The 26,249-nt window shown below is 40.6% G+C and overlaps 1 protein-coding gene across 1 annotated transcript in view; it reads right to left on the bottom strand.

The window, feature by feature from the left end:
* Positions 1-224: 224 nt before the first annotated feature.
* LOC134286972 (glycerol-3-phosphate dehydrogenase [NAD(+)], cytoplasmic-like) overlaps positions 225-26,249 on the bottom strand; it is a 43,929-nt gene continuing 17,904 nt past the window's right edge. The window contains exons 2-5 of the mRNA XM_062848689.1: positions 7,804-8,383; positions 7,589-7,742; positions 3,042-3,134; positions 225-914 (exon numbers count right to left, since the gene is read on the bottom strand). Of these exons, the coding sequence (XP_062704673.1) occupies positions 893-914; positions 3,042-3,134; positions 7,589-7,742; positions 7,804-8,383 (849 nt within the window). The 3' untranslated portion in view covers positions 225-892. The remainder of the gene's footprint in view (positions 915-3,041; positions 3,135-7,588; positions 7,743-7,803; positions 8,384-26,249) is intronic.

Below are 26,249 nucleotides of genomic sequence, written 5' to 3'. Positions count from 1 at the left end.
CTTAAAACGATGCCAACTCAACAGTCATACTTACGAGTAACCCTTTGTAGCAGACGCTGCCACAACACCCCATCCGGTTAGTGTTAGTCAAAACGGGTGATTCGGGCGATGAGTCACAGAGCGCAGCAAAACCAAAAGCAAGTAGATTTCTCTGGGAAATAAATGGAAAACCAATCGCTTCCAATTGAACGCTGGTTTGATTTTGTTTCAATTTTTTTGACAAATTTTATTCACCATTTTACCATGAGCTTACTGTTTTGGTTTTCGTTTTATGTTTTGTTATAAAAAATAGATAAAATGCGTTCTGTTTTAACCTAACTTAACGGAAAAGCACACACTCTAACTGCGGCTGCAGCGTTCCGGTACACAGAAATTTCAGTGTAAGTGTTTTAGGAGTTTTAAATGTGGAACGAATAGCTTTCTTTGAACGATCGTTTTTAGGTTTATGGATTATTTATAAATGCAGTACTAGCTTGCATCCGATAAAGTGACTCGTTCTCTCTCGCTTACTCACTCATACAACCGCTAGGCTAGTTTGTTAAACGACTTTCTTATGGCAACAAAGGAACAATTAACTGGTTCTAAAACGCACTAGAAATACATTAGCATCTTGATATTTTCTGCTGGTTTCGACAGACTTTATATGGAACAAATCGGACAGACTTCAGTTACGCGTTATCGGAAAAAGTAGTACTAGAGTAAGAGCGAGTTTTTTTTTTGGAAATTGCACGTCTACACATACACACACGCCCCCTCGCATTCACGCGTGATGTGAACCTGGATCTGACAGTACAAAGCATGTGTATACATGTGTGCGTGCCGCGAAGGAGTGATTCTTATCTTGTAGGTAGGTAGTACTAGATTAGTCGTTTAGTGTGTTTTTCAATATGATTTAGAGTTTGGCTCGTTGTTTCCTAAAACGTGTACGGAGAAAGAAAGAACATATATAAAACAAATAAACGGTGGATGTAGTAAAATGTTATGATTTCGACAAACTACATAGGATAACGTGAGCAACATAAATTGGCGGGATTTTGGGGAAGCTACATCGATGAGGCGAACCTCTCGGCCAGGTCCGCATTGAGGAGATTGCTGCTACGAAAATGCGACGCACTACGAAAAAGGAAAACGAAAGCAGTGTGTTTAAATACATGTAAAAGGGTACAAAGGAATTAAAAAACCGAAATCAATACCAAATACAAAGTCACATGCAGGTGCAGCAGATGATACAGGAATTTTGAAAAAGCGTCAAAGCAAGTCTTCTTCGGTCAGTCACGACGACGACAGGATAGGCACGGTCTTCAAAACTTCATCAAGTGTTTGGCTTCGAAGCTGCAAAAGGTGAAGTGCGACGGTAAAGGTTTAGCGCCAGATTTACATTCCGAAACTGTGTGTGTATCGTTAGAGGGTCACGGTGCTTCATTTATCGATTTTTATCGAAAAAAAGAGTGAGCTATGGTAGCTTTTAACGCTGCTTGGTTCGCATTTCTTCTTGATTTCTCTGAAGAAATTCTAAAGGAAGCGTTGAAGCACTTCCTGAGAGAATTACCAGAAGAATGTTTGGGAAGTTTAAAAAGAAAATCTTAAGGTGGAATTGTCAAAGCAAGTTCTAGACGAATTGTCGAAGGTATTCCTAAAAGAGTTCCCCCAGGAATCATAGGAGTAATTTCTTTAGGGATCGTCAGAGGGACTCCAGGAGTACAAATCTAGTACTTCACCGATCGTATCATGTTTCTGAAAAAAAAACTGAGGTATTTCTGGATATACCTGTGCATCTTCTGGAGGAATTTTCGAGAGAATTTTTGGAAGGTACGTGCAACAGAAATTCCTAGACTGCCAAAGAAAGTCCAGGATGAATCACAAGAGGACTACTCAACGAATTTCCGGTGAAGAAGTAGGAATTAAATGAAGAATTTTGTCGGAGAAATTGCTGGATGAATTGCATAGGACTTGCGGGAACATTTTTTCGGCTGATAGTGCAGTGTTAAAAGGGCATTATGTTATTTTTCATACACATTTGCACAACAAAGCAGTTAAAAGTTCTAGTTGATAACAATAAATAAAGCACTATGAGAGTAGTACTGCGACCGGTTAGGTAGATTACATTCGAAAAGGTTTTTAGGATAGTTAAGAATAGAGAAATCGTGTATTAGTATTGCAGTTAAATTTTGAATTTTTATTATTTGTACAATAATTGTTCTAGCAAGCCAATGGGTTAGATTCTCTAGTTTTGTTACTAGCATTCGTTTAGAAGTTTCAACATGACAAGTTGACTGATAATTCTGTTCAGCACTGCGTTTCTCGCTTCGGGAAGTGTTCATTCAGGTAAAACATTGAAACACTCATTCGGAACGTTAATCACTATTCTCTATTGAACTATTTTTCTTCGTTTATAACAATATGATAACAAACAAAAACATACATCAATCATATACAAATACATAAAATTGGGTTTCTTCCTTTGCATCAGGAGCTACGTATTCGTTAGCTTACTAACAAGATCAACTAAAATTTACAGCTTTCATTAAAAAACAAAACTAAATATTGCACGTGAGCAGCTCAGCAACTGTGTAAGTAATGGTTGGTGTTCATGATTTGAATCGACTTTATGACACCTAGAATTTTACGACTTTCGATATAAACTTTAAACAACGATAACAGAATAAATATAGCACACGTGACTGTTTGTAAGTATGCACTCCACAAAAATACCATCTGCTCTACAATTGATCTACACTCAACATTAGTTTTTAGTCACGCGACTCTCCATCTCTGCTTTCCCCCCCATGCCCCTTCGAACAGTTAATGCGCCTTGCGTTTGTACTCGTTTGTGTGTGTGTTTTGATGTTTCGATTGTTTTGGTTGTTGTGAGAACAATAAATGCTTCGCAAATGTGTAGTGTGTAACAAACAGAAATTAAGAGCCAAACAAATGTGTTTATACGAATATAACAAAATGCAGAAGACTTTCCGAAGGAGATAATAAGTAGTGAAAAACTTATCGAAACAAACGACGTTTCGGGGGAGGGTTAAAACACTTACATGTGCTCCGGGTGGTTACGTAAGCAGTCCAGGAAGCCCTGGGGCTTGATTTGCGCGGTGCAGATTCTGTGAATCGCAGTGAACAGCGGGAATCTGGAAGAGAAAGGAAATAGGAATAGGATTGTAATACGAATTGAAGACTTTATTCAATGAATATGTCAACTTTATCATACAGTGCTTAAAGTTATAGTTCGTTTGGCATCTAAGGTAAGAGATGGGTAAACTTAGGGACTGTCCATTTGTACGACAATTTTCACGTTTTTCGACACCCTCTTCCTCTCTTGTAGGATTTTTTGTCCCTATCCCTGGAAATAGGTCGTATTGACACCGATTCTTGACCCATGACTTACTCATGGGTGTCTAATGATCAGCCGAGTCAGCACCTTCTGATCTCGAGAATTTTCCACATCACTCCACTTTTGTGTGTCGTGTTTTGTCATCCTGCGAAGGAAACCTTCCCAGTTGTAGTACCAGGTTGCATTCAAGGTCTGTCTGAACCGGCGAGTTGCGTACGGAGAGGGACCAAAGTTACCTTCTGTGGAACATGGCGCTCCTGGTTTGCTACAGCGTCGGCATCCTCATTGCCTGGGATATCTGCGTGTCCAGGCACCCATACAAAGGTTATCCCAACTAACATTTTTGCTGGATAAGCGCATAGAAGAGCTTTCTTCTAAATACGTTTGTTTCATAAGCTCTTATGCAACTACTTTTGTTAGTAGGGATGTTTGTGTACCTTTACACCTCGATAAATCACGGGAGTCCGAATTTGCCCATGTTCTAGAGCGGACAGAAAATTTGCGGAATCCAAGAATACAACGGCCTCACACCTGTTTGCATGTCTACACGTTTGCAGCAATGCACAGATCTCGGCTGAGAAGATACCACAGAGACCGGCTAACAGGCCGCAGTGGCTTATAGCCTCCCCAGATACTCATTGACCTACTTTCTTTTGTGAACATGTGTAGCCGATCTGCATACAAAGCTGAAACCTCTTTTAAAGTAGTCAGAGCTATTTCAGAGTTGGCACCAGCCCCGAATGAGTCCCTCACTCGTCAGTCGATCTTATATCGTGCCACTGCACTGGCTCGAGGAACGCTGCACTTGTAGCATCCCTTCAGATAGGAGGCCTCTTTCCTTAGTAGCCAGGTCTTCCGCTACATGATGTATCAGTGGTAGCCTTCCACACTCCATCAGTAGAGAGAGAAGCTACTGGAGAAGTCTTGGAACTGTCAAGAGATTCAAAAATATTGTTAGCACTGTGGTACTACCTCTGCTCCGCAATTCAGATCCGTAAAGTATGCTGGGCACACGTTGCCCTAGCTGCTTTTGTCGATGTACAACTAGCGGCTTCAGAGAAATGGCCATCCAGGGCCTGATGGATGTTTAACTTGGCGTTGAGTTTGTCCTTCACTTGCTTGGTATGTTTGCTAAAGGTATGTTTATTCGCAATCAGAAGGCCAAGTAGTTTTATCTCGCCAAAGACTGCGAGTGCACTGATGCTGACGGGTGGTCTGTCTGTATGGTCAAAGCAGACATACATCAAATTATAATTTTTCAGGGGAAATCTTAAAGCCGACGCTATCTGTCCTACAGTACACATTCAACCGCTGGTTGCATTTTAGTGCTAACTTGCCTAGTTTTCTTAAGAAAGAATACTAAAGTTATATCGTAGACGTTCATGTAGAGTTGCAGTCTGGTAGCCAATGAAACTCAGCAATAAAACGAATGAAATAAACTAGCTTTTGACAACTGGAATAGGAATAAACAACTTAACAAAACAGGAGGATATCGCCGACACAATTATGGCTCTTCGCAACAGATTCGTTTTCAGCATCCTCAGCTTACAGCTCGGTTCAAAATCCGTACCAGCCCAAGGTTTGCGATTTTCGGTTCCACTGACTTCCGTAACTTCAAACTATTTTTCCACAATGACCTGCACAGGAGCTCCTGCTACAGCATCATCACTATCGTCAGGAACGGCCTTCTTCTGCTGAGCACTAACCGGTATTCTCGCAGAATCGTCACCTTCTTCATAGTCTCTTGGATATGGTTCATGAACATCCCCTGCTCCGTCCTCAAGACCAACAAGCTCGAGTTTCTGCCCCTCTCCATTGAATAAAATAGGAATTACCATTATTTCTTGTCTTCGTAGGTTTGTAGACGCTCTAGCAATCATCGGAAGTACCTCAATCTTATCTCCAGCTCGTACAAATCGCCCTGGAGGTAGGCCGTTGCAATCAAATTGTCTATCCTTCTTCAACGTTGCTACCAGTTTGCCGAACGAGACTTCTACGCCTGAATTGCCTTGGTTAGCTTGCTTACCGATATTAGGCTAACCCTAAGTCCTTCAACAACCTTTACGTCTTGTGCTTGCAGGGCCATTCCTTGGTTGCTCATCCGGTCGACGACTCCAGCTTGATACGCGAGCAATGACTGACCTTCCTTGGCAACATGGATAACTACAGGCTTTGTCAAGCTTCTTAATTCCGTCAAATATCTCTTCGATCTCACCTAATGTTCGCTTGCTTCGGAGTCCAGCCTGAATTTGATCACCTCTTTTCACTTTTCTTTGGCAACGCCGCTGTTAGTCATGAAAACGCATTTCTATCTTGCTTCCAGCAATGCTTTTGAAAATGACCTTTCTTTCAGCACAGATAGCACTTACCCCTGAACTTCATGTCGTCCTTGTTTTCAACAAACGCCACCGGTTTCTCCTCGTTGATCTGATATCGTTCCATACGCTACGATTCCTCACTCAACAGTCGGGTTTTCATAATTTCGTACGTCAATTCAGCTTCAGCAAGATTTTCCAATACCATAACCAGAGGGTCAAATGATTCCGTCAACATGAGCATGAGTGCCGAACACACATCACCTTTTTCGAGCTTTGAATCAGCCATACGGAGTTGACGCACCAAATCTTCAAACCGCAACAAATGGCCTCGAATCGATTCACCACATCACGTTTGCCGATTCCTCTCCTCTCACGCATTCAATGTATTCGTCCGCAATCCAACTCACCAACAGAGCCTTAGCTTTGCGATCCATTTCCATGAAAGTTGACTACGTTGTTAAACATGCGCCCTTGGATATCTCATGTATTGAGAGTTGTCAGGATAGGGAGCTTCCATGTCATGTCGCAGGCCTTGGATAGGTCCAGTGAGAATACATCTACCCGCATGTGATAACTCAACAGTTTCTTCAAAAGACGGTCAAGCTCAGAAGAGAACGTTTCCACACCATACCCTCACGGAATGCGTGTTGCTGTTCATACTTTTCATACACTCACTAGAGTTATTGGTCTACAGCCCTCCGTCAGTGTATTGTCCTTTCTACCTTTCGAGGAATAGCAAACTCTCCCTTCCATACATCAGGTACAGCTTGGTCATCGTCAGCACCCACCGTCATTCCAGTACCATTACAGTACCATGCCTGAGCTCGTTCGAACTGAAATCCTTATTGTAGTCTACTGCATCTAGCAATAACATTACGTTACTGCTATCTACGAAATATGCTCGCAGTTGCTGGATCTGGTTAAGGACAGACTTGTTAGGATCCCAAAATGGCCGCCACAATGGCCGACTTTGGTACCTAGCTCACGAATTCGAGCGCACAAATATCTTCGTAAAAAAAAAACAGCGCACCTGATCTTCTTATTTTAGGCTTATTACAAGTGAGCAAGAAGAGAATAATGAAATGCACTGTTGTTTCAAGCTTGCTTCTTGATATTTGTGCGTTTGAAGCTCTGATGCACTGTTGGAACGGGATTTCAAGACGTTTGTCCTTAGCACATAGTGCCTAACTAGACATCGACAACACCTTTTTCTTCCACTGCACGTGACAGTGTCTCTCTCGACGACTTTGCATGGCGTATTTGGTGCATGGAAAACGCCACTCGTTCTAACGGTTCCAAGTAAGTTCTTGGTTCATAGCTGTAGTTTAGCAGGGGCACCGCAAGCGTATTGATCCCTTTCACCATGTCGCCGATTGAAAGAAAGCTCCTTATAGCTTGTTGACACTATGCAATCCTACAGCTTCTTCTTGATGATTGTGTGGCGAATTCCTCTAAGCTGCAGGAAGCCGGGATATCTGTATGCTTCGCCTTCAAACTATATTCCGAATTTCCTCCTGTTCGTTGAAGCGAAAACATCTGGTATCCTTTACTAGACCCAGGCGAAGATGAATAATTGACCGACGTTTGTCAATTCCGAACACGGATGTCGTTGCTGAAAACTGTTACACCATGCAACAATTAATGCAGCCTCTGTACTGATTCCGCAAACAGATTCAGCTCATCCAAAAAGATGGTATGGATAATTCTTGTACTCCTTCTTCCACTCTTCAATTGGTAGCTAGTAGTTACATTAGTTGAGTGCTCTGTTGAAAGGTAGGTGGCAAGGAATACCATAGCGAACTAAAGGTATCGCCTTGAACTATTCCCCTCTTGATGCTGAGAGTTCTGGACCGCAACACAGCTGTTTCGTCGGTGATTTGTAGGGACATGCTCCACATTGATATAAACTTCAAGGTACATAAATTCTACTTACTTGTCTTCCATGCCTTTGTTCTTCAGCATGAAGTTGACCTCCTCGGCGGTGATCGGACCCTGCAGTTTCTGGCCGTTCAGCATCTCGTCCTCGAGCTGCTTGATCGATTTTCCCGTTTTCACGAACGCTTCCGATACCTTACGGTTACGGCCGCCTAAAATAAACACAACCCTTATTTCTCCGCTCGTTATAATTTCATCCAACAGTTTACCCACCATAGCAAGTGGTAATCAAATCCGCCACACCGCAGCTCTCGAAGAACGTCGACAGTTTGCTGCCCGGGTAGAACACGTCCACGAACTTGATCATCTCCATCAGCCCTAACCGGATGACGGCCGCCTTGGTGTTGTCGCCCAGTCCCATGCCGTCCACGAAGCCGGCCCCGCACGCAACGATGTTCTTCAGGGCACCGCAAATTTCCACCGCATCGACGTCATCCACCACAACGACCCGGAAGTTCGGCGTCTGGAACAGATCCCGCAGCGTCTGGGCGATCTTCATGTCCCGGCAGCCGATCGTGGTTTCGCAGAACTTTTCCTCGGCGACCTCACCGGCCAGATTGGCACCCATCAGCACCGAGCAGGGGATTTTGAGGTGTTTGGTGATGATGTGGGAGATCAGCTCCATACCGCCGCCCTCGGCCACGTCGAAGCCCTTGATCAGCGAGAGACCCACGGCGGTGGTTTTGATTTTGCCGAGCAGCTGGGCGCCCAGACCCCGGATGAACTGATGGGGCACGACGAAGATGAGAATGTCGGCATCCTTGGCAGCTTCCACGACGTCCGGAACGGCGACCTGTTAGAATAACAGAGATATAAATAGCAACGATTAATATACCGTATTTAAGCTAAGAAGATCAATCATTCAAAAAGATGACACATTTATAAAAAGCCATCACTCAGCGAGTGACATTTTTCTTCGATGCACAGAGCCAAGAAAAACATAGGAAAAGTCGAACATTTCCATTGGCGTGATTAGGACTTTTTCTTGAGAGTTGAATTGAGTTAAAATATTATTACCAAGAGTTCCGATAGCAGTTATCTCACTACTCCGCCAATGTCAGAAGTCCGCGAACCTTACATCAGGTGCACTTCACACGCCCACCCGTAATGCACAACACCGCGGTGCCACCCGTTAAAGTAATTGCAATGCTTTTGCAATTTGTTCAATGACGTCCGTTGCTAATAATGTAATTTGTAGGGGCAATCAAGTAATTATTTCGGCTATATCGTGTTGAAATGAGACTCGTTTCAGTCGCGTTACCTCAAGAACAGATATGACTTTCTTGGGTTTCAAGTCAAGTGTGGTTTTAATGGATTTTCAGGCGTAGGTGAGTGAGTCCAAGTTGTTTACGGCGATGAAACAGTTTTCAAGGCAAACAAAAGCAAAACAAGCATTTTTTGTCGAGAAGGATTATTATCGTGGCGCGAGACTCGAGTGCTAAGTAAACGAATCGTATATGTAGCTCTTAACGCGAGAATGACGCTTAATGAATTGGGAATGACTAGTACAAATGCACGTTTAGCTACTGCAGTCGATCATGACAGGTTGACGAATAGGAAGTCTAATTACCTATAGGTATACCTATCGGAACAGTTTATTACAGTAGCTTGCACACAGCTGTTTTATCAGGGTAATTTCTGTTGCAATATTCTAATCTGGTCAGCATCTAAGCCGGTAGATTGTGTCTAGACTTGCACTGAAGGAAGGGGCTTATCTTTATCAGCGTTCGTGCGTTACAAACTAAGGGGTCGTCCGGCATCGATTTGCAATGATAATGCAGGCAGCTCTACAAGTGGAACTCGCGCTACCCAACCCACCTAACAGCTTGTAGGCATGTTGTGTGTGCCATTGACTTTCAGAACAGCGCCAGTGCCGTTCACCACCTAGGTGCAGTGACACTTGCGATACGCGAATGTGTTTACTATGAAAACCGCAGAATGTGAGTCAAAAACGTAAATTGCGTAACAACCGAGCGTTTACGTTCAGCTTAGGATTATACATACGGATGTAGAAAATAAACAACACGTACTAGAAGTATTAGGGGAATCAACGTATTTTGGTTAAGCCAATATATTTTGGACACTTCCATTTGTTTTTGTCGTAAGTGTCCAAAAAATACTGGCGCATTGCTGTGTCCAAAATATGTTGGTTCCCCTATGTGTATTGGACTAGTTAAAGAATTTAACATCATCCAAGATCTTCCCATTACACAGTTTACAGCATTTTTGAACTCGGTAAACTGATGATCATTTCCAGTGTAGAATCATGCCCTGAATTCGAAAACATAAAGGAAAAAAAATACAGCAGAGCGGAAATTGTAGCATCCTATTTATGAAAAAAAGATTTAAAACGGTATACTGAACAGGGTGTCTACTCATAAAACAAAATAAAATTCCCTGGGATTTCCAGGTTTCTCCAGGGGGAGTTTTGAAAGTTTATAATTAAAAAAATAGCCCAAATTTTATAAAATTGAGATACTTTTCAAAAATAGTTTCAAAAATGAAATAAAAATTTGAAGGGCACAAGATTTATTATCCAATTCTACCAAAAACGCCGTTTGTTGCAAGAACTTTTCTTGCAAAGCAAAGCTCCTTCGGAAATAAAACAAAAAATGGTTCAGAATATGATGTTTCCAGAATTGTAAGAAATTGTTGTGACGTTTCCACCGAAATTTTATTTCAACAATAAATGACATCCAAATACTCTAAAAATCAGGAGTAAACATTCAGGAGTCCGATCAGTGATTCCACAGACCATATGACCGTTCGTTGAATTCCTTACACAGTTTTGAAACTGAATATCAGTTCTTTGTACCGTTTTTTTTCTGGAGGTTTGTCAGAGTTTTTTTCTAACTTTCTCAAGTTCTCCAGTTTCCATCCAGAGATTTTTTATGTATTTGCTCCCATAAATGGAATTCCTATCGGGATTTTTCGGTGTTTCGGGATTTCTGAGAGATATTCCTGGGAGTTCTACCCAGGATTTCTGCAGGAGTTATCCTGATATGCTTGCAGAGTTTCTCGCTAGATTTATTCCAGAGTTCCAACCAAAATATATCCAAATTTCCTTCAGAAAAATCTCTTAGTAGTTTCTGAGAATAGCTTTCAATAATGTCTCTCGTGATTTTTGCAGAAATTTATCCAGTGAGTTTTCCTATCTTTCTAGTGGGATTTCATCCGTAGTTCTTCCAATAATTTCAGACTTTTTGGAATTTCCTTAATATTTCCTCTCGGGATTACTTCCAGAACTTTTTACCGGCATTCTTTCCGATCTTACATTAAATTTTGTTAGTTATCCCAGCAGACATTCCGGGAAAACTCCAGGGAAATCTCTGCAAGAGCTCCGGTAGCAACTACTCACAAAATCCCACAAAGAGCGTTCAGAATCTCGGTAGCGATTCCGGGAAGAGCTCTGGGAATAATTCCTGGAAATATGTGAAAAAATCTCAGGTACATCACTGCAATAAATCGGTAAGCAACTACGAGGAAAAGCTTGGAAAAAATCTGAAAGAAATAACGCCAAGAACCCCATGAGAAATACCAGCAATAGCTTCCGCAGAAATCCCAGAACGCACTCCGGAAAAAATCTCAGGCAATACTACAGGGTAAATTCAGAAACACTCCTAGAGACATCCCAGCACCAACACCGGAAGGAATCTTTTAAGAGAAGTCTCAGGAGAAAATCTGAAAGAAATCTCTGGTTAAACTTCGAAAGAAATCCCGCGAGATCCTTCAGAAAATATCCTAGCCTTAACTCCTGTAGAATGTCGCTTCAACTTAATGTTCTTTGAGCACTTCCATAGTTATTAATTGAAGGGCTTTCTTTGCCTGCCATTGCATGAATTTGTGTATTGTGAGGCAAGTACAATGATACTCTATGCCCAGGGAGCCGAGAAAATGTTCCCGACCAGAACGGGAATCGAACTCGCCGTCTCCGGATTGGCCATCCATCATAGCCTTAACCAATTAGAGACCCCACTACTAATTGTTATTTACCTCCACTCTTTTGTTAACCCTGTTAATGTTAATCAACAAGGAATGGGTAATTTCATTCTTTACCCCATTTCTTTGGCGCACCCCTAAAACCCCTTTCTGTTGATACGGATGCATTATTCCACGATGAAAGCAAGCTGCATAATCGCAACCGCAGTGACCGTCGTCGACGCACCACCGTCGTCAGACACTGGCATTGATGAAGGCCAAGATCAAGTTGAGAATCGCGTAGTTTTTATGTGGGTGGCCGCTCTGGACTAAACCACCCGTTTGGGTTTCAATGGCGTGTGGAGGTATAACAGCAACGTTAATGTCGAAACGTGCTGAACTAGTGATGGGAAGAGTGATTGACTAACCAACCACGCCAACCATTTGATACCATGGAAATAACCCCTGCTAAGCATAATTCAGAATATAATTAGAACACTCACAGGAAGCTGCTGGAAGATATTCTTATAAGCTATTGTAGGTATCTGCATCCATATGCTATGTGCATCAGAAATGTTGCAAATTGCAAGACTTTCCATTGCGAGTGTTACCTATACACCACTGCTTCTCGTCACAAAGAGTATCGATGTGGGCATGAACGTGGTAGAAGCGAATAAGTACCAGGAAAACTATTATAGTCGTTCGTCATAGCTTGTCATAGCTCTGTGTAGATCTATTGAGCTTTAGGAATGCCTTGCTCAAATGCTGTCGTAGCGGTGTGCTACTTGTACACGTGATTGGCTTTACGTAGCTAGCGCGAAGTGATATCAATGGCAGCAGAAATGACAACAACTAGGTATTATTGACTGGAACTGGCGCCCTATCATAAACTGCAATCGATCACGAAGAGCCTCTTCATTTATCTATGGAGTGTTTGGGTTGAGTTTTCTTCCTATTGTGTAGTGCAGTTTCCGTGCGTTAATCGTTCATCCTTAAGATTAAACGATGGACTCGAAATTGCCAATCAGAAATTTTTCCTTCTTTCGAATTCTGTTCTTTCGAATTATACCGACGAAGAGAAGAATGGTATGATCACTTAAGTATCTCTTTCGGATAAATGGCGTTCGGCCAAACGACATTCGGTCAAATAAAATTTGGCCAAATGATCCGAAACCTTAAATTATGAGTTCATTATACAGGTTGGTTCCGTTTTTGTCACTATCCGTTTTTATCACTATCCATTTTTGTCACTATCCGAGTTCGTTAACATATTATTCCGTTCTTTTCAACACTAAAATTTGCATCAAAATTTTTTCCTCGAATATTTCTTTCCGAGCTATGGAGAGGCAGCTAAGGTCTTCGGCTTTGTTGTTAACTGAATTTCACAGAACAGCATATGGCTTCTACGAACCATTGACTGCGTGCGTTCGAACATTTTCGGTACTCGATGAGATATTTGTTTTTGGTAAAAGTTCTAGATGTTTTAAGAGAAAAGTGACAAACTACAGTTTGCTATAGTTTTTATGATTTTTAATGAAACTCAACGTACATATGTACAGATGGAAATATTATTAGTAAAATTGCGAAAAAATCCACAGCTCAGGTGAGATTTGAACTCACGACCCTTATACGCTAGACAAGTGCTTTTCCAACTAAGCTACCGAGCCAATTAATGACACGGCATTTTGGTTGGTACAAGGTAATTCCAATCTCATCGATCATGCTTCATCTTTCCCTTAAATTTCACCGCAAATATATCCATCTCTTATGTACACATGCATGAAGAGCGATGCGATTTATTTACTGTTGAAACTGTTTGCCTAACTTTCAGGCGTCTCTTCATCACCGACTGTGGTGAGGAAGAACAATTGAAACCTGGTAGGCGACCAACGTGTCGTTCGCACTCTTTCATATACGACAGATTACTACAGAAGAGGTAGAAGCTCGAATATGACTTAAGGGCAAAGTCTTCGGTATACCAATCCGTGTGGTCAATTAATGATTTTTAATGAAACTCAACGTACATATGTACAGATGGAAATATTATTAGTAAAATTGCGAAAAAATCCACAGCTCAGGTGAGATTTGAACTCACGACCCTTATACGCTAGACAAGTGCTTTTCCAACTAAGCTACCGAGCCAATTAATGACACGGCATTTTGGTTGGTACAAGGTAATTCCAATCTCATCGATCATGCTTCATCTTTCCCTTAAATTTCACCGCAAATATATCCATCTCTTATGTACACATGCATGAAGAGCGATGCGATTTATTTACTGTTGAAACTGTTTGCCTAACTTTCAGGCGTCTCTTCATCACCGACTGTGGTGAGGAAGAACAATTGAAACCTGGTAGGCGACCAACGTGTCGTTCGCACTCTTTCATATACGACAGATTACTACAGAAGAGGTAGAAGCTCGAATATGACTTAAGGGCAAAGTCTTCGGTATACCAATCCGTGTGGTCAATTAATGATTTTTAATGAAACTCAACGTACATATGTACAGGTACGCCTACCAGGTTTCAATTGTTCTTCCTCACCACAGTCGGTGATGAAGAGACGCCTGAAAGTTAGGCAAACAGTTTCAACAGTAAATAAATCGCATCGCTCTTCATGCATGTGTACATAAGAGATGGATATATTTGCGGTGAAATTTAAGGGAAAGATGAAGCATGATCGATGAGATTGGAATTACCTTGTACCAACCAAAATGCCGTGTCATTAATTGGCTCGGTAGCTTAGTTGGAAAAGCACTTGTCTAGCGTATAAGGGTCGTGAGTTCAAATCTCACCTGAGCTGTGGATTTTTTCGCAATTTTACTAATAATATTTCCATCTGTACATATGTACGTTGAGTTTCATTAAAAATCATTAATTGACCACACGGATTGGTATACCGAAGACTTTGCCCTTAAGTCATATTCGAGCTTCTACCTCTTCTGTAGTAATCTGTCGTATATGAAAGAGTGCGAACGACACGTTGGTCGCCTACCAGGTTTCAATTGTTCTTCCTCACCACAGTCGGTGATGAAGAGACGCCTGAAAGTTAGGCAAACAGTTTCAACAGTAAATAAATCGCATCGCTCTTCATGCATGTGTACATAAGAGATGGATATATTTGCGGTGAAATTTAAGGGAAAGATGAAGCATGATCGATGAGATTGGAATTACCTTGTACCAACCAAAATGCCGTGTCATTAATTGGCTCGGTAGCTTAGTTGGAAAAGCACTTGTCTAGCGTATAAGGGTCGTGAGTTCAAATCTCACCTGAGCTGTGGATTTTTTCGCAATTTTACTAATAATATTTCCATCTGTACATATGTACGTTGAGTTTCATTAAAAATCATTAATTGACCACACGGATTGGTATACCGAAGACTTTGCCCTTAAGTCATATTCGAGCTTCTACCTCTTCTGTAGTAACCTGTCGTATATGAAAGAGTGCGAACGACACGTTGGTCGCCTACCAGGTTTCAATTGTTCTTCCTCACCACAGTCGGTGATGAAGAGACGCCTGAAAGTTAGGCAAACAGTTTCAACAGTAAATAAATCGCATCGCTCTTCATGCATGTGTACATAAGAGATGGATATATTTGCGGTGAAATTTAAGGGAAAGATGAAGCATGATCGATGAGATTGGAATTACCTTGTACCAACCAAAATGCCGTGTCATTAATTGGCTCGGTAGCTTAGTTGGAAAAGCACTTGTCTAGCGTATAAGGGTCGTGAGTTCAAATCTCACCTGAGCTGTGGATTTTTTCGCAATTTTACTAATAATATTTCCATCTGTACATATGTACGTTGAGTTTCATTAAAAATCATTAATTGACCACACGGATTGGTATACCGAAGACTTTGCCCTTAAGTCATATTCGAGCTTCTACCTCTTCTGTAGTAATCTGTCGTATATGAAAGAGTGCGAACGACACGTTGGTCGCCTACCAGGTTTCAATTGTTCTTCCTCACCACAGTCGGTGATGAAGAGACGCCTGAAAGTTAGGCAAACAGTTTCAACAGTAAATAAATCGCATCGCTCTTCATGCATGTGTACATAAGAGATGGATATATTTGCGGTGAAATTTAAGGGAAAGATGAAGCATGATCGATGAGATTGGAATTACCTTGTACCAACCAAAATGCCGTGTCATTAATTGGCTCGGTAGCTTAGTTGGAAAAGCACTTGTCTAGCGTATAAGGGTCGTGAGTTCAAATCTCACCTGAGCTGTGGATTTTTTCGCAATTTTACTAATAATATTTCCATCTGTACATATGTACGTTGAGTTTCATTAAAAATCATTAATTGACCACACGGATTGGTATACCGAAGACTTTGCCCTTAAGTCATATTCGAGCTTCTACCTCTTCTGTAGTAATCTGTCGTATATGAAAGAGTGCGAACGACACGTTGGTCGCCTACCAGGTTTCAATTGTTCTTCCTCACCACAGTCGGTGATGAAGAGACGCCTGAAAGTTAGGCAAACAGTTTCAACAGTAAATAAATCGCATCGCTCTTCATGCATGTGTACATAAGAGATGGATATATTTGCGGTGAAATTTAAGGGAAAGATGAAGCATGATCGATGAGATTGGAATTACCTTGTACCAACCAAAATGCCGTGTCATTAATTGGCTCGGTAGCTTAGTTGGAAAAGCACTTGTCTAGCGTATAAGGGTCGTGAGTTCAAATCTCACCTGAGCTGTGGATTTTTTCGCAATTTTACTAATAATATTTCCATCTGTACATATGTACGTTGAGTTTCATTAAAAATCATTAATTGACCACACGGATTGGTATACCGAAGACTTTGCCCTTAAGTTATAGTTTTTAGTTTAAATATTCATGTAGACTTAAGTCACAGGAATTAATTAAATAAATAAATAAATCATTAAATAAATAAACATTGATTGGAAAGTAGCCCATATTGACATGAACGAGGTATGCACCACAGTAGCTTACAACTAGTAATCCTACATTATAGAGATCTGCGGAAGCGGCCATTGTGAGCCAATCGTGCAGAGAGAAATGTCAAAGTGTGAGCCAAACGAACATGTTTATTGTTTGTAGGAATGCGTCGTTCGAACGGTATTGGAATCAGAACTAAACAAATTATAATTATTTACTTTTGATATCGATGAATTGATGGCATATTAAATTGTAGTAGAAAAGATAATAATTAATTAATTATGCTTTCAAGTACTCATGTTCATGTAGAAACTTTTGTATCTTCTCTTCTCGTAAAACCTTCCATTGCTGCTGCTTGATTCACTTCTACTGATATGATTAGCGCTGCTCTTTGCAATGCATTTCATATTTTTTCGATTGCTGCTATTTTTTCCAAAATTTTGTAAAATAATGCTCGACCATTAATTAGCAATCGTAATCGTAAGGAAGAGAATTGTCAGACAAAAGAGGTACAAAACAAGCAACAAAGAAGGTGCGACGATTACTCTTTATCCCTACTGGTAACTGATAATGACATGATCTCGAAATTTTTTGTTGCAGACAAAACGGAAGCTGAATTTGTTGCGTACTTTTCAACTCGTGAATAATCAATTATTGCTAACCCAAAGTCGAAACTGTTTGATGATAGAGCTTCACCAGAGTTGCAGTGTTTACCGACTCGAAGTTACCGTTCGAAAATCGCAATGCAAGGCTTAAAAATCTCTAAACTCGTGGTGTACGATGTTAATCCCATTATTTTCAAGTTGGGACAAACTTATGTCGCATGGGTTTGTTTGTCGCAACAAATACAGGTTGCGACATTGTCATTATTGTTGCGCGATGGTTGAATTTTGATTCACTGTGCACAACACAAAGTCACGCATAAAGTTTGAACATTTAGCTTTGTGGCAAGTGTTGGAAGCAGTTGTAAACAAAACAAACAGCGTTGCCGATTCGTCATATAAAACTTCCGCTCATCTCTATATAGAGGATTTCTACTTTCAACACACTTTTGTTCAGCTCTCATGCATAATTTTACTTCTTTTTTCATTCCTTCTTCTTCTTCTTTATGGCTCGACGTTCGCATTAGAACTTGGCCTGCCTCTCTTCAACATAGTGTTCTTAGAGCACTTCCACAGTTATTGATTGAAGGGCTTTCTTTGCCTGCCATTGCATGAATTTGTACATTGTGTGGCAAGTACAATGATACTCTATGCCCAGGGAGTCGAGAAAATTTTCCCGACTCTAACGGGAATCGAACCCGCCATCTCCGGATTGGCGATCAATAGCCTTGACCACTAGATTATCTGGAGACCCCTTTTGTATTCCTTAGAACAATTTAATTACTTATATTTCAAGCTTTCTATAATAAATCAATAACAGGTGTGATATGCATTTAAAACTATTGAAGGCCCGACTCGATTACCACCCCGAACATTCGAGTATTTTTTTCATATCATTAGCTTATTGTGTTAGGGTGCTTCATTGGTATTTCTTCTGGTGATTCCTCCAGGATGTCCATAAGCGTGGTTCAAAAAAATCGCTTTTGCTCCACACCGCTTGTTCGTTTCATAACCAGATTCTATGCCTTCTGCCAAAATTTGGGCTGAATTGGTTGAAAATTGAGAGTGCAAGTTTGTACGGGAATTACTATGGGAAAACGACGTTTTTCGTTCAATTGACCGTAGCATTCCCCAAAGCGCCCTAGAGTGTTAGTTGACCCTTGGTACTCCTAGGCTAGCTTTTCCCTCTTTCTAAATTTTGAATTAAAATAAATAATAATAATAATAATAATAATACTCCTAGGCTACTCTATCAAGTACAACTTTGCCGAAGACCACATCCAAATCGGACGCCTCAATAATTAGTTATCGATTTTTATTCAGAACGAAAATCTTTGATCATGATGGTTACACTATTCGATGGGCATCACTGCAATTTGCCTTGCAACATAGTAGCCATGATTTCTGTGTGCTTTCTTTGGTGCCATGTGCAGTAATGTTGCCTGCTGGGAAGCTGAACGATCACCGTTAAAGTTTCTCCAGTTGGATACAAATCGATAACTAATTATTGAGGCATCCGATTTGAATGCGGTTTTCGGTAAAGTTGTTGCTGAAATGGAGAATTGACCTTCGCACCATACTAAAATTTAGCTCATTACTCATCGGACAATCCCATTCAGCAAACTTTCTGTGATCACTATCCACTGCAGCACTCTAGATGGCACCTCAGACGGATGTTCACTCGTTCAAACCACTCACTCGATCTCCCACTTTCTTGCTGCCATTCTATCGCACACTCGATAACGCACAGCACGAACTCAGTGCAAACAGACGTTGCCGCTCACTAACATCGCTGCCGAATTCATAGAGATAAAATATGTTTTCCCTCAATTTTCCCTTCAACTATCCTAAACGCGACCCGAACTCAATGCAGATTGAATGCCTTGCTACTGCTTGTATCGCATCCGAACCCGAAAAAAAACACTTTTTCCCTCGAACTATCCCATACGACGGCACGCGAACCGAATTTAATGCTGAGTCGGTTTATGTAGGAAGAAGCTGGTAGTTCTAAAAGTGAAAGGTGAACCCAGGCTGGGATTCACGGAAGCAAAGAAGTGTAAAAGTTCTAAAGGAAAATGAAGAGTCCAGGAAGAATCACTAAATTTCAGGAACAGATCAATAATGATTTAGATAGAAATCAATATCTGTTCTTCACGAAACTGTAATTTTTTTCAAGATACGAGATAGAATCTAAAAAAAAAAACAAATGAATCTTGAAGAAAGCTGGTGGTTCTTCTAGAGAGAAATTCCATACCAGAAATTCATTCGAGAATTTTTCATAAAGTTCTCAAATGAACTTCTCCAGAAATATCTTAGGCATTTGCCTTTCCTTTGGAAATTTGGCAATTCGAGACCTGCTTTTAAAAACTTAATATTCTTCAGCAGGTTCTTCTGGGTCCCTGCGATAATTTCTTCCAGGATTCCTCCAGGAATTCCTTATGGGATTTTTTTTTAGAATATTCTTCTTGAAACTTCTCCACGAGTTTCTTTTTATTAGGAGTTTCATCAGGGTAAACATTAAATCTGCAATAAAGCGTTAGACTGGGACCCAGCAGAACATCGCAGCAAAGAGACCATGGTGGGTAGTTAAAGCAGGTGAAAAGTAAGTAGGAGCCATCCATTAATACGATTAATTGACGCAATATACTGAATATGTCAAAATCACGTGTTATGTCATCTGATCTCATCATTACTTTTTATCGTTTGACCATGTGTTTGAAGGAAGTGCAATTCATTTGTGCTCAAGCATACTGTAATTACCCCTTCACAGCTTATCTAACAGTTATCTTTTCGCCACAAACACAAACACAAACACACTTATGTATCTGTACTTGCTTAAGCTACTCAAATAGGAAAAATGACCAGCTCAATCTAGAAGAGGAAGCAAAATGCAGCCTGCCCTGCAGTAGAAAAAAAAACAAACCAAACACTCCACAGATAAATGAAGAGCCTCTCCGTGGCCGATCGTAGCGAATGATACGGAGCCAGTTCCAGTCAGTTATAGTTTGTTGTCTTTTCTCGTGCATTGATATCACTTCGCGCTAGCCAGAGTCTCAATCACGTGCACAAGTGCCATGCCCTGAAGTATAAGTGTAGAAGCTTGATAGATCTACATAGAGCTATGACAACCTATGACAAACGACTAAAATAGTATTCCTTGTTTAGGTACTCACTCGCTTCCATCACGATTGGTTCGACACGCTTTGTGACGGGACACGGAAAACTAGTGCAACACAAGGTATTTACATATTCTAAGGTAGTCTTAGATGTCAAAACTGGCCGAGCGGCCATTATTTTTTCACCGTGAGAAATTCTGAAAACAAACACCCCCCCTCAGAAAATTCCTTTGAAATTTGGCTTCCTCTGCTTTTCCCCACAAACTAAACGTCCTGCTTAACCTTCCATTATATAAAAACCTTGGTGCAACAGTCACGATGGAACGCTGTGAACTATTTCCGTTGCACATAGCATATACAGATGCACATTGCATATATGTAGCTTATATGAGTTATTCCTAGCATCATGCATATTGGTAGGATAATTTTCGATGGTTGGTATTGAGTGACTGTCATCTTAAAGCATCACTTGTTCCGCACGTTTCAACGGCGACAGTGCCCTTATACCTTCACACGCCATTGAAATCTAGGCGGGTGGTACTACCGTCATATAGAGAAGAATGCCATTAAGGGCCCTGAATGGCAACCCACACCACACCAGAAACTAGTGCATACTATTTTGAACTTGATCTCGGCCTCCATCAATGTCAGTGTCTGACGGCGACGACTCGACGACGACGAGCTCAACGACAGCGATTATGCAGTTGGCTTTCTTCGTGCATGAATGGTTTCGTGTCAAACAGAAGTGGGTTGGGAGGATGCATCGATGCAATTGGGTAAAATGACTTAACTCTTAAAATTACTGTCAAGTGTTCTATGAACGCTTACACAGCTATTAACAGAGAGTTTTCTTTACCAGCTTTTCATCATGTTTCAATTATTGATGATGATCATGAACCTGGGCTTGTTAGTGGAATACCTGTTAGTAAAAAGAAAATCGGTTTAACCCTCTAATACCCAAATTTTTTATTTTGATCTAAATATCATTTTTCGTCATCTAAAATCGATTTAAACATGTTTTGGAAGATGATTCTTTTTAATTCTCGATTTCGTGAATTTCAGTTTTTGATTTTTCTAATTTTTATTTTTGAACATCCCCACACTTTTATATTTTTCCTGGAAGCCAATTTGAGGAACGGATTTTTTGAGATGAAAACATTTTGAGGTTTTATGATTATTGTTGAAATATTATTATTTTAATTTTTTTTCACAGACAATTTTATTTTCCGTGTAATTTTAAGGAAAATAATTTTAGAGTGTATTTGATTCCCTTAAACTATTAAGCAAGGATAGAATGATTTGTGAAAAATTTAAAATACGTTAATTGTAGCGATTCAATACAAAATAAACAATGAGTTCTAAAAGGTGAGTAAAACATCAATTTTTCAATGATTTTTTTAAAATGTAAATACGCTTTAAAATACACCAAAAACCATTTTGAGATATACAGAACAGTCCTAAATATCAGCCAAAAATATAAAAAAAAGATTTTCCACGAAACAAAAATTACAAAAATGGTCAAACTACACCCCGTCTAAAGGCGGGATTGGGTATTAGAGGGTTAAGTACTGTTCCTTTTATTTCCACTAAGAACATGCATCCTTTGACAGATACGTATTTCGATCTCAACTGTAGGGTCGTCTTCAGTGTCTTGTACTTGAAGTCGCGTCATGTACAAGACACTAAATACGACCTCACAGGTGAGGTCGAAATACGTATCTGTCAAAGGATGCACATTCTTAACCCGATTGTCTTTTCAATTATTGATTCTTGGTTTAAAAGAAAGGAGCGCGATTTTTCTCTGAAATGCATTCAACCATTTCTTTAGAACTATATCTAAATCATCATCAGCAAAGTAGCATATGCCCTTTTTGCAAATCTTTAATCTTTATAGACATTTTGATAGATTTTCTTCAGAATTTCCTCCTGGACTATTTCAAAGGTTCCTCCCGGGATTGCCTCAAATATTCTTCCCGTGGTACCTTCAGGGAATCCTACCAGAATTCCTTTAGAAAATCTTCTCAGAACCTTTTTCCCGAGTTCTCCTTCCGTGTATTTCTTCCGGGATTCGTTCAGAGATTTCTTTCGGCATTCCTTCCAGTATTCCTTCTTGTGATTCATCCTGGGATTTTCCTCCCGGACATCCTTTAGGGACAACTCCTGGATTTCTCCCGGGATTTCATCAGAGAAATCTCCTGGGTTTCCATTAGAGACTCCTTCCAGGACGGCAACAGCAATTCCTTCAGTGTTTGGGGGATTTCTTGAGAAATTGCTCCCGGGACTTTCATGGGAATCCTGCCGGTATTTTCAAAGGGATTTTCCCGGGATCTGATTAGTAACTTCTCCCAGAATTCTCTCAGAAATTTCTCCTGGTATTCTTTCAAGGATTCTTCCCGAGTTTCCTCCAGGAGTTCCTCGAAAATTTTTTGAGGGATGCCTTCTTCGGAGATTCCTCCCGGAATTCCTTCAAGTATTTTCTAGTATTCTGTCAAGGATTCCTTCTGGGATGCCTCCAAGGGTTCCTCAGGGGATTCAGGTATTTCTTTCGGGATTCATCCATGACGCTTGCAGATATTCCTCCCGAGATATTCTGCCGAGGATTTTTTCAGTCCGTTCAAGGATTCTTCCAGAAATGCCAGCAGGGATTACTTCCAAGATTCCTTCAGAGATTCCTCCAGGATTGTTTCAGAAATTCTTGCCCGGATTTCTTCAGTGTTACTTCCAGTGGAATTTTGCAGGGTTTCCAGATTTTTTATAGAATCTTCCCAGATTTTTTCCGGAAATATTCTAGGTATTTCTGCTGGAATTCATTCAGATGCTTCTCTCCTTAGGAAATCCTTTCGAGATTCCTTTCTGTGATTCCTCCAGGGGGTTTTTCCGGGATTTCTGCATTGAATTCTTTCGGGCTTCCTATAGAGACACCTCTTGCACTCCTTCCGGAAATTCATCAAGAGATCTCCTGGGTTTCCGTTCGGGATTCTCCAGTATTGCTGCTGGAATTCCTTCAGTGTTTGAGGGACTTCTTCGGGAATTTCTCCCGGAATTCTTCTATGAAGTCCTCCGGATATTATCAGATGAATTACTCCGGGATTCCATTAGTAACCTAGTAACTCTCAAGATTTTTTCAGATTTTTCTCCTGATATTCTTTCAGGGATTCATTTCTCCCGGAATTCCTTCAGGTATTCTTCCAGAATTCTTTCGTGGATTCCTTTCGCGATGCCTCCAAGGTTACCTCAAGAAATTCAGGTATTTTTTCCAGGATTTCATGAAAAATTTCTACCGGTATTTTCAGAGATTCTTCCATGATACATGCAAAGATTCTTCCCGAGATACCTGCAGGGATACTTTCAATGATTTGTTTTTTCACGATCCAAGGGTTCTTCCCGAGATGCCAGGGATTTCTTCCAGGATTCCTTCATAGATTCATCCAGAAGCTTTTCAAATGTTGCTCCAAGATTATTTCACATATTTTTCTTGTGATACCTTCAGGGATTATTACCAAAATTCCTTTAGATATTCTCCACAATAATTGAGATATTTATACTAGCAAATTTTCGAAAATTCCTCTCGAGATTCCTCCCCCGGAATTCCTTCATTGAATCTTTCGGGTTTCCTTTAGGGATTTTTTTTTTTCAGAAATTCCTCCCGGGATTTCATTAAGAAGATGTCCTGGTTTTCCATTAGGAATTCCTTCCAGGATTGCTACCGGAATACCTTCAGTAATTAAGGGATTTCTCCAGGAATTTCTTCTGGGATAACAGGGAGTCCTCCCGGTATCATCGAAGAGAATACCCCGGAGTTCCATTAGTATCCCAAGATTCCTTAAGGAATTTCTCCTGATATTCTTTTGAGAATTCTTCTTGAGTTTCTACCAGGAAAGAATTAAGGAATTCCTCGTTCAGAGATCTTCCCCAGGATTTCTTCAGGGATTTTTCCAGAATTGTTTCGAGGATTCCTTTCGGGGTGCCTCGATGGAATTGGGGTGTTTCTTCCCGAGGTACCTTTACAGATTCTTTTAAGGATTTTCTCAGGATCCGTTCAAGGATTCTTCCCGAGATGCCTTTAGGATTCATTCAGAGATTCTTCCTGAAATTCCTTTATTCCCGTGGTACCTGCAGGGGTTGCTACCAGAAATCCGTTACAGATTTTTTGCAGGAGTCCTTCCGGAAGTCTTCTATATATTTTTTTTGGGGTTTTTTTGAGATATTTCTCCGGTATTCCTTTTAGGAAACCCTTTCGCAATTCCTTCTGATATTTTTCCCGGGATTCCTTCATTGATTTTTTCGAATTACGTTAAGGGATTTATTTTGGGCTTCGTCCTGGGATTCCATTAGGAAGATATCCTGGGTTTCCGGTAGGGCTTCCTTCTAGGATTGCTACCAGTATTCCTTCAATGTTTAAAAGTAATTCTCCGAGAATTTCTCCTCGGATTCTTTCAGGGAGTTCTCCCGATACTCGAGGATGGAATTCCGCACGTATAATGTGCACAGTGCAGCTCATTATCATATCAAAACCACGCATACTTGCATACTGAGGAGCATGCCAACCCTGCTGATATTCTCAAAGGGACTACCTCAAGATTCCATTAGTAATCCATCCCAGGATTCCTTCAGAAGTTTCTCCTGATATTCTTTCAGCGATTCATCCCGTGCTACCACCAGGGATTCCTCTTTCAGAGATTTTCCCCGGTACTCCTTGAGGATTTTTTTTTCAGAATTCCTTCAAGTATTCCTTCTGGGATGCTTCCAAGGATTCCTAATGGCATTCAGGGATTTCATCCGGAATTTCTCTTTGCTGCTTGCAAAGGTGTTTTCCGAGGTAGATTCAGGGATTCTTTTGGGCTTTCCTCCGGGATTTCACCAGGGATTTCTACTGTAATTCCTCCAGTAGTTGATGGATATCTTCTGGGATTACTTCAATATTTTTTCCCGGATTCTTCCAAGAATTTCTACAGAATACAGATTGATTCCAAAGATTCTTCTCAGGACACCTTCAGACATTGATTCAGGACTCCTACCAGGAATACTTCAGGAATTGTTCCCGGAACTCTTTTCCCTACGGGATTCAAGGATTTCTTTCGGGATTTTTAAGGGGTTTCTCCCAGGCCTCTTTCAGTAATGTTCTCGCAATATCTTCAAAGATTCCTTCCGGAATTCCGTCAGTAACTTTTGCAGACTGACGTTCCTGCAGGGATTTCTTCTGGAATTTCTCCCACTCCCACTCTCACGCGTAACTATAACGGCGCCCTTAGTTGTTGGTTACACCATTGACAAGTTGGTTCAACTACCTTTTCGAATAGGAACTTATGGGTCAAAACAGTATGACCAATACGAATTTTAATGTGAGAAGAACATTTTCTCTTCTTAACTTACATTTTGTTTCAAAAGGAATTATTGTTTTTTTTTACCTCCCTCAATTTGTTTTCTCATACTCTTTTCCATTCATTTTGCCAGCGGTTCAAGGTCTGATTTACTATGATTAAATCATTTCCCTATAATCCAAATCCATAATGCTATCAATTTGTTATTCTAGAGCTGCCTTGGCTTCTCGGTCCGTTTTTTCATTGCCTTCAATTCCAGTGCCAATAGATCTTTTGGGACCTACTCCAAATTTTGCTTCACGATTTCTACCGTATTTTTCGCTAATAATTATTCCAAAAATATTGCCTAAAATGCTTCTTTTAAATGTCATAAACTCTTTCTGTTATTTCAACGGCACGATTTTGATGATTCTACAAAACACTTATTGACTTCGATTTATTGGATGGGGCCCAGGGGAAGCTTTGCGTTTTATGGGCTTCTTTAAGGTGTCCTATTTTTAGGATTATTTCAGTACAATATGTATTTAACCCTCGAGCAGTCGCGTCTTTGACTACCTGCAATGGCGCCACGCTCACGCTGTGTATCACAAGCGTGTATTTTTCATGGTGCGTGTACTCAGTACACGACGCGACCGCTCCCGGGTTAAATGCGTTTCGATCTATATCCCATCTTCAATTTATGAAACCCCTTCTCACGGTACGCTCTTCCTATTTCGAAAGAATTTCAATAAAGTGTTTATCACCCGCAGAGATAGAACCGGTCCCAAGCTCGACATTTTTTCTTTGAACTCGAAAAC

Source organism: Aedes albopictus, chromosome 2 (assembly GCF_035046485.1).
Source record: "Aedes albopictus strain Foshan chromosome 2, AalbF5, whole genome shotgun sequence".
In the NCBI taxonomy this organism is placed as follows: domain Eukaryota; kingdom Metazoa; phylum Arthropoda; class Insecta; order Diptera; family Culicidae; genus Aedes; species Aedes albopictus.
Note: the sequence above shows the minus strand (reverse complement) of the source record. Positions and strands in the feature narration are given on the sequence as shown.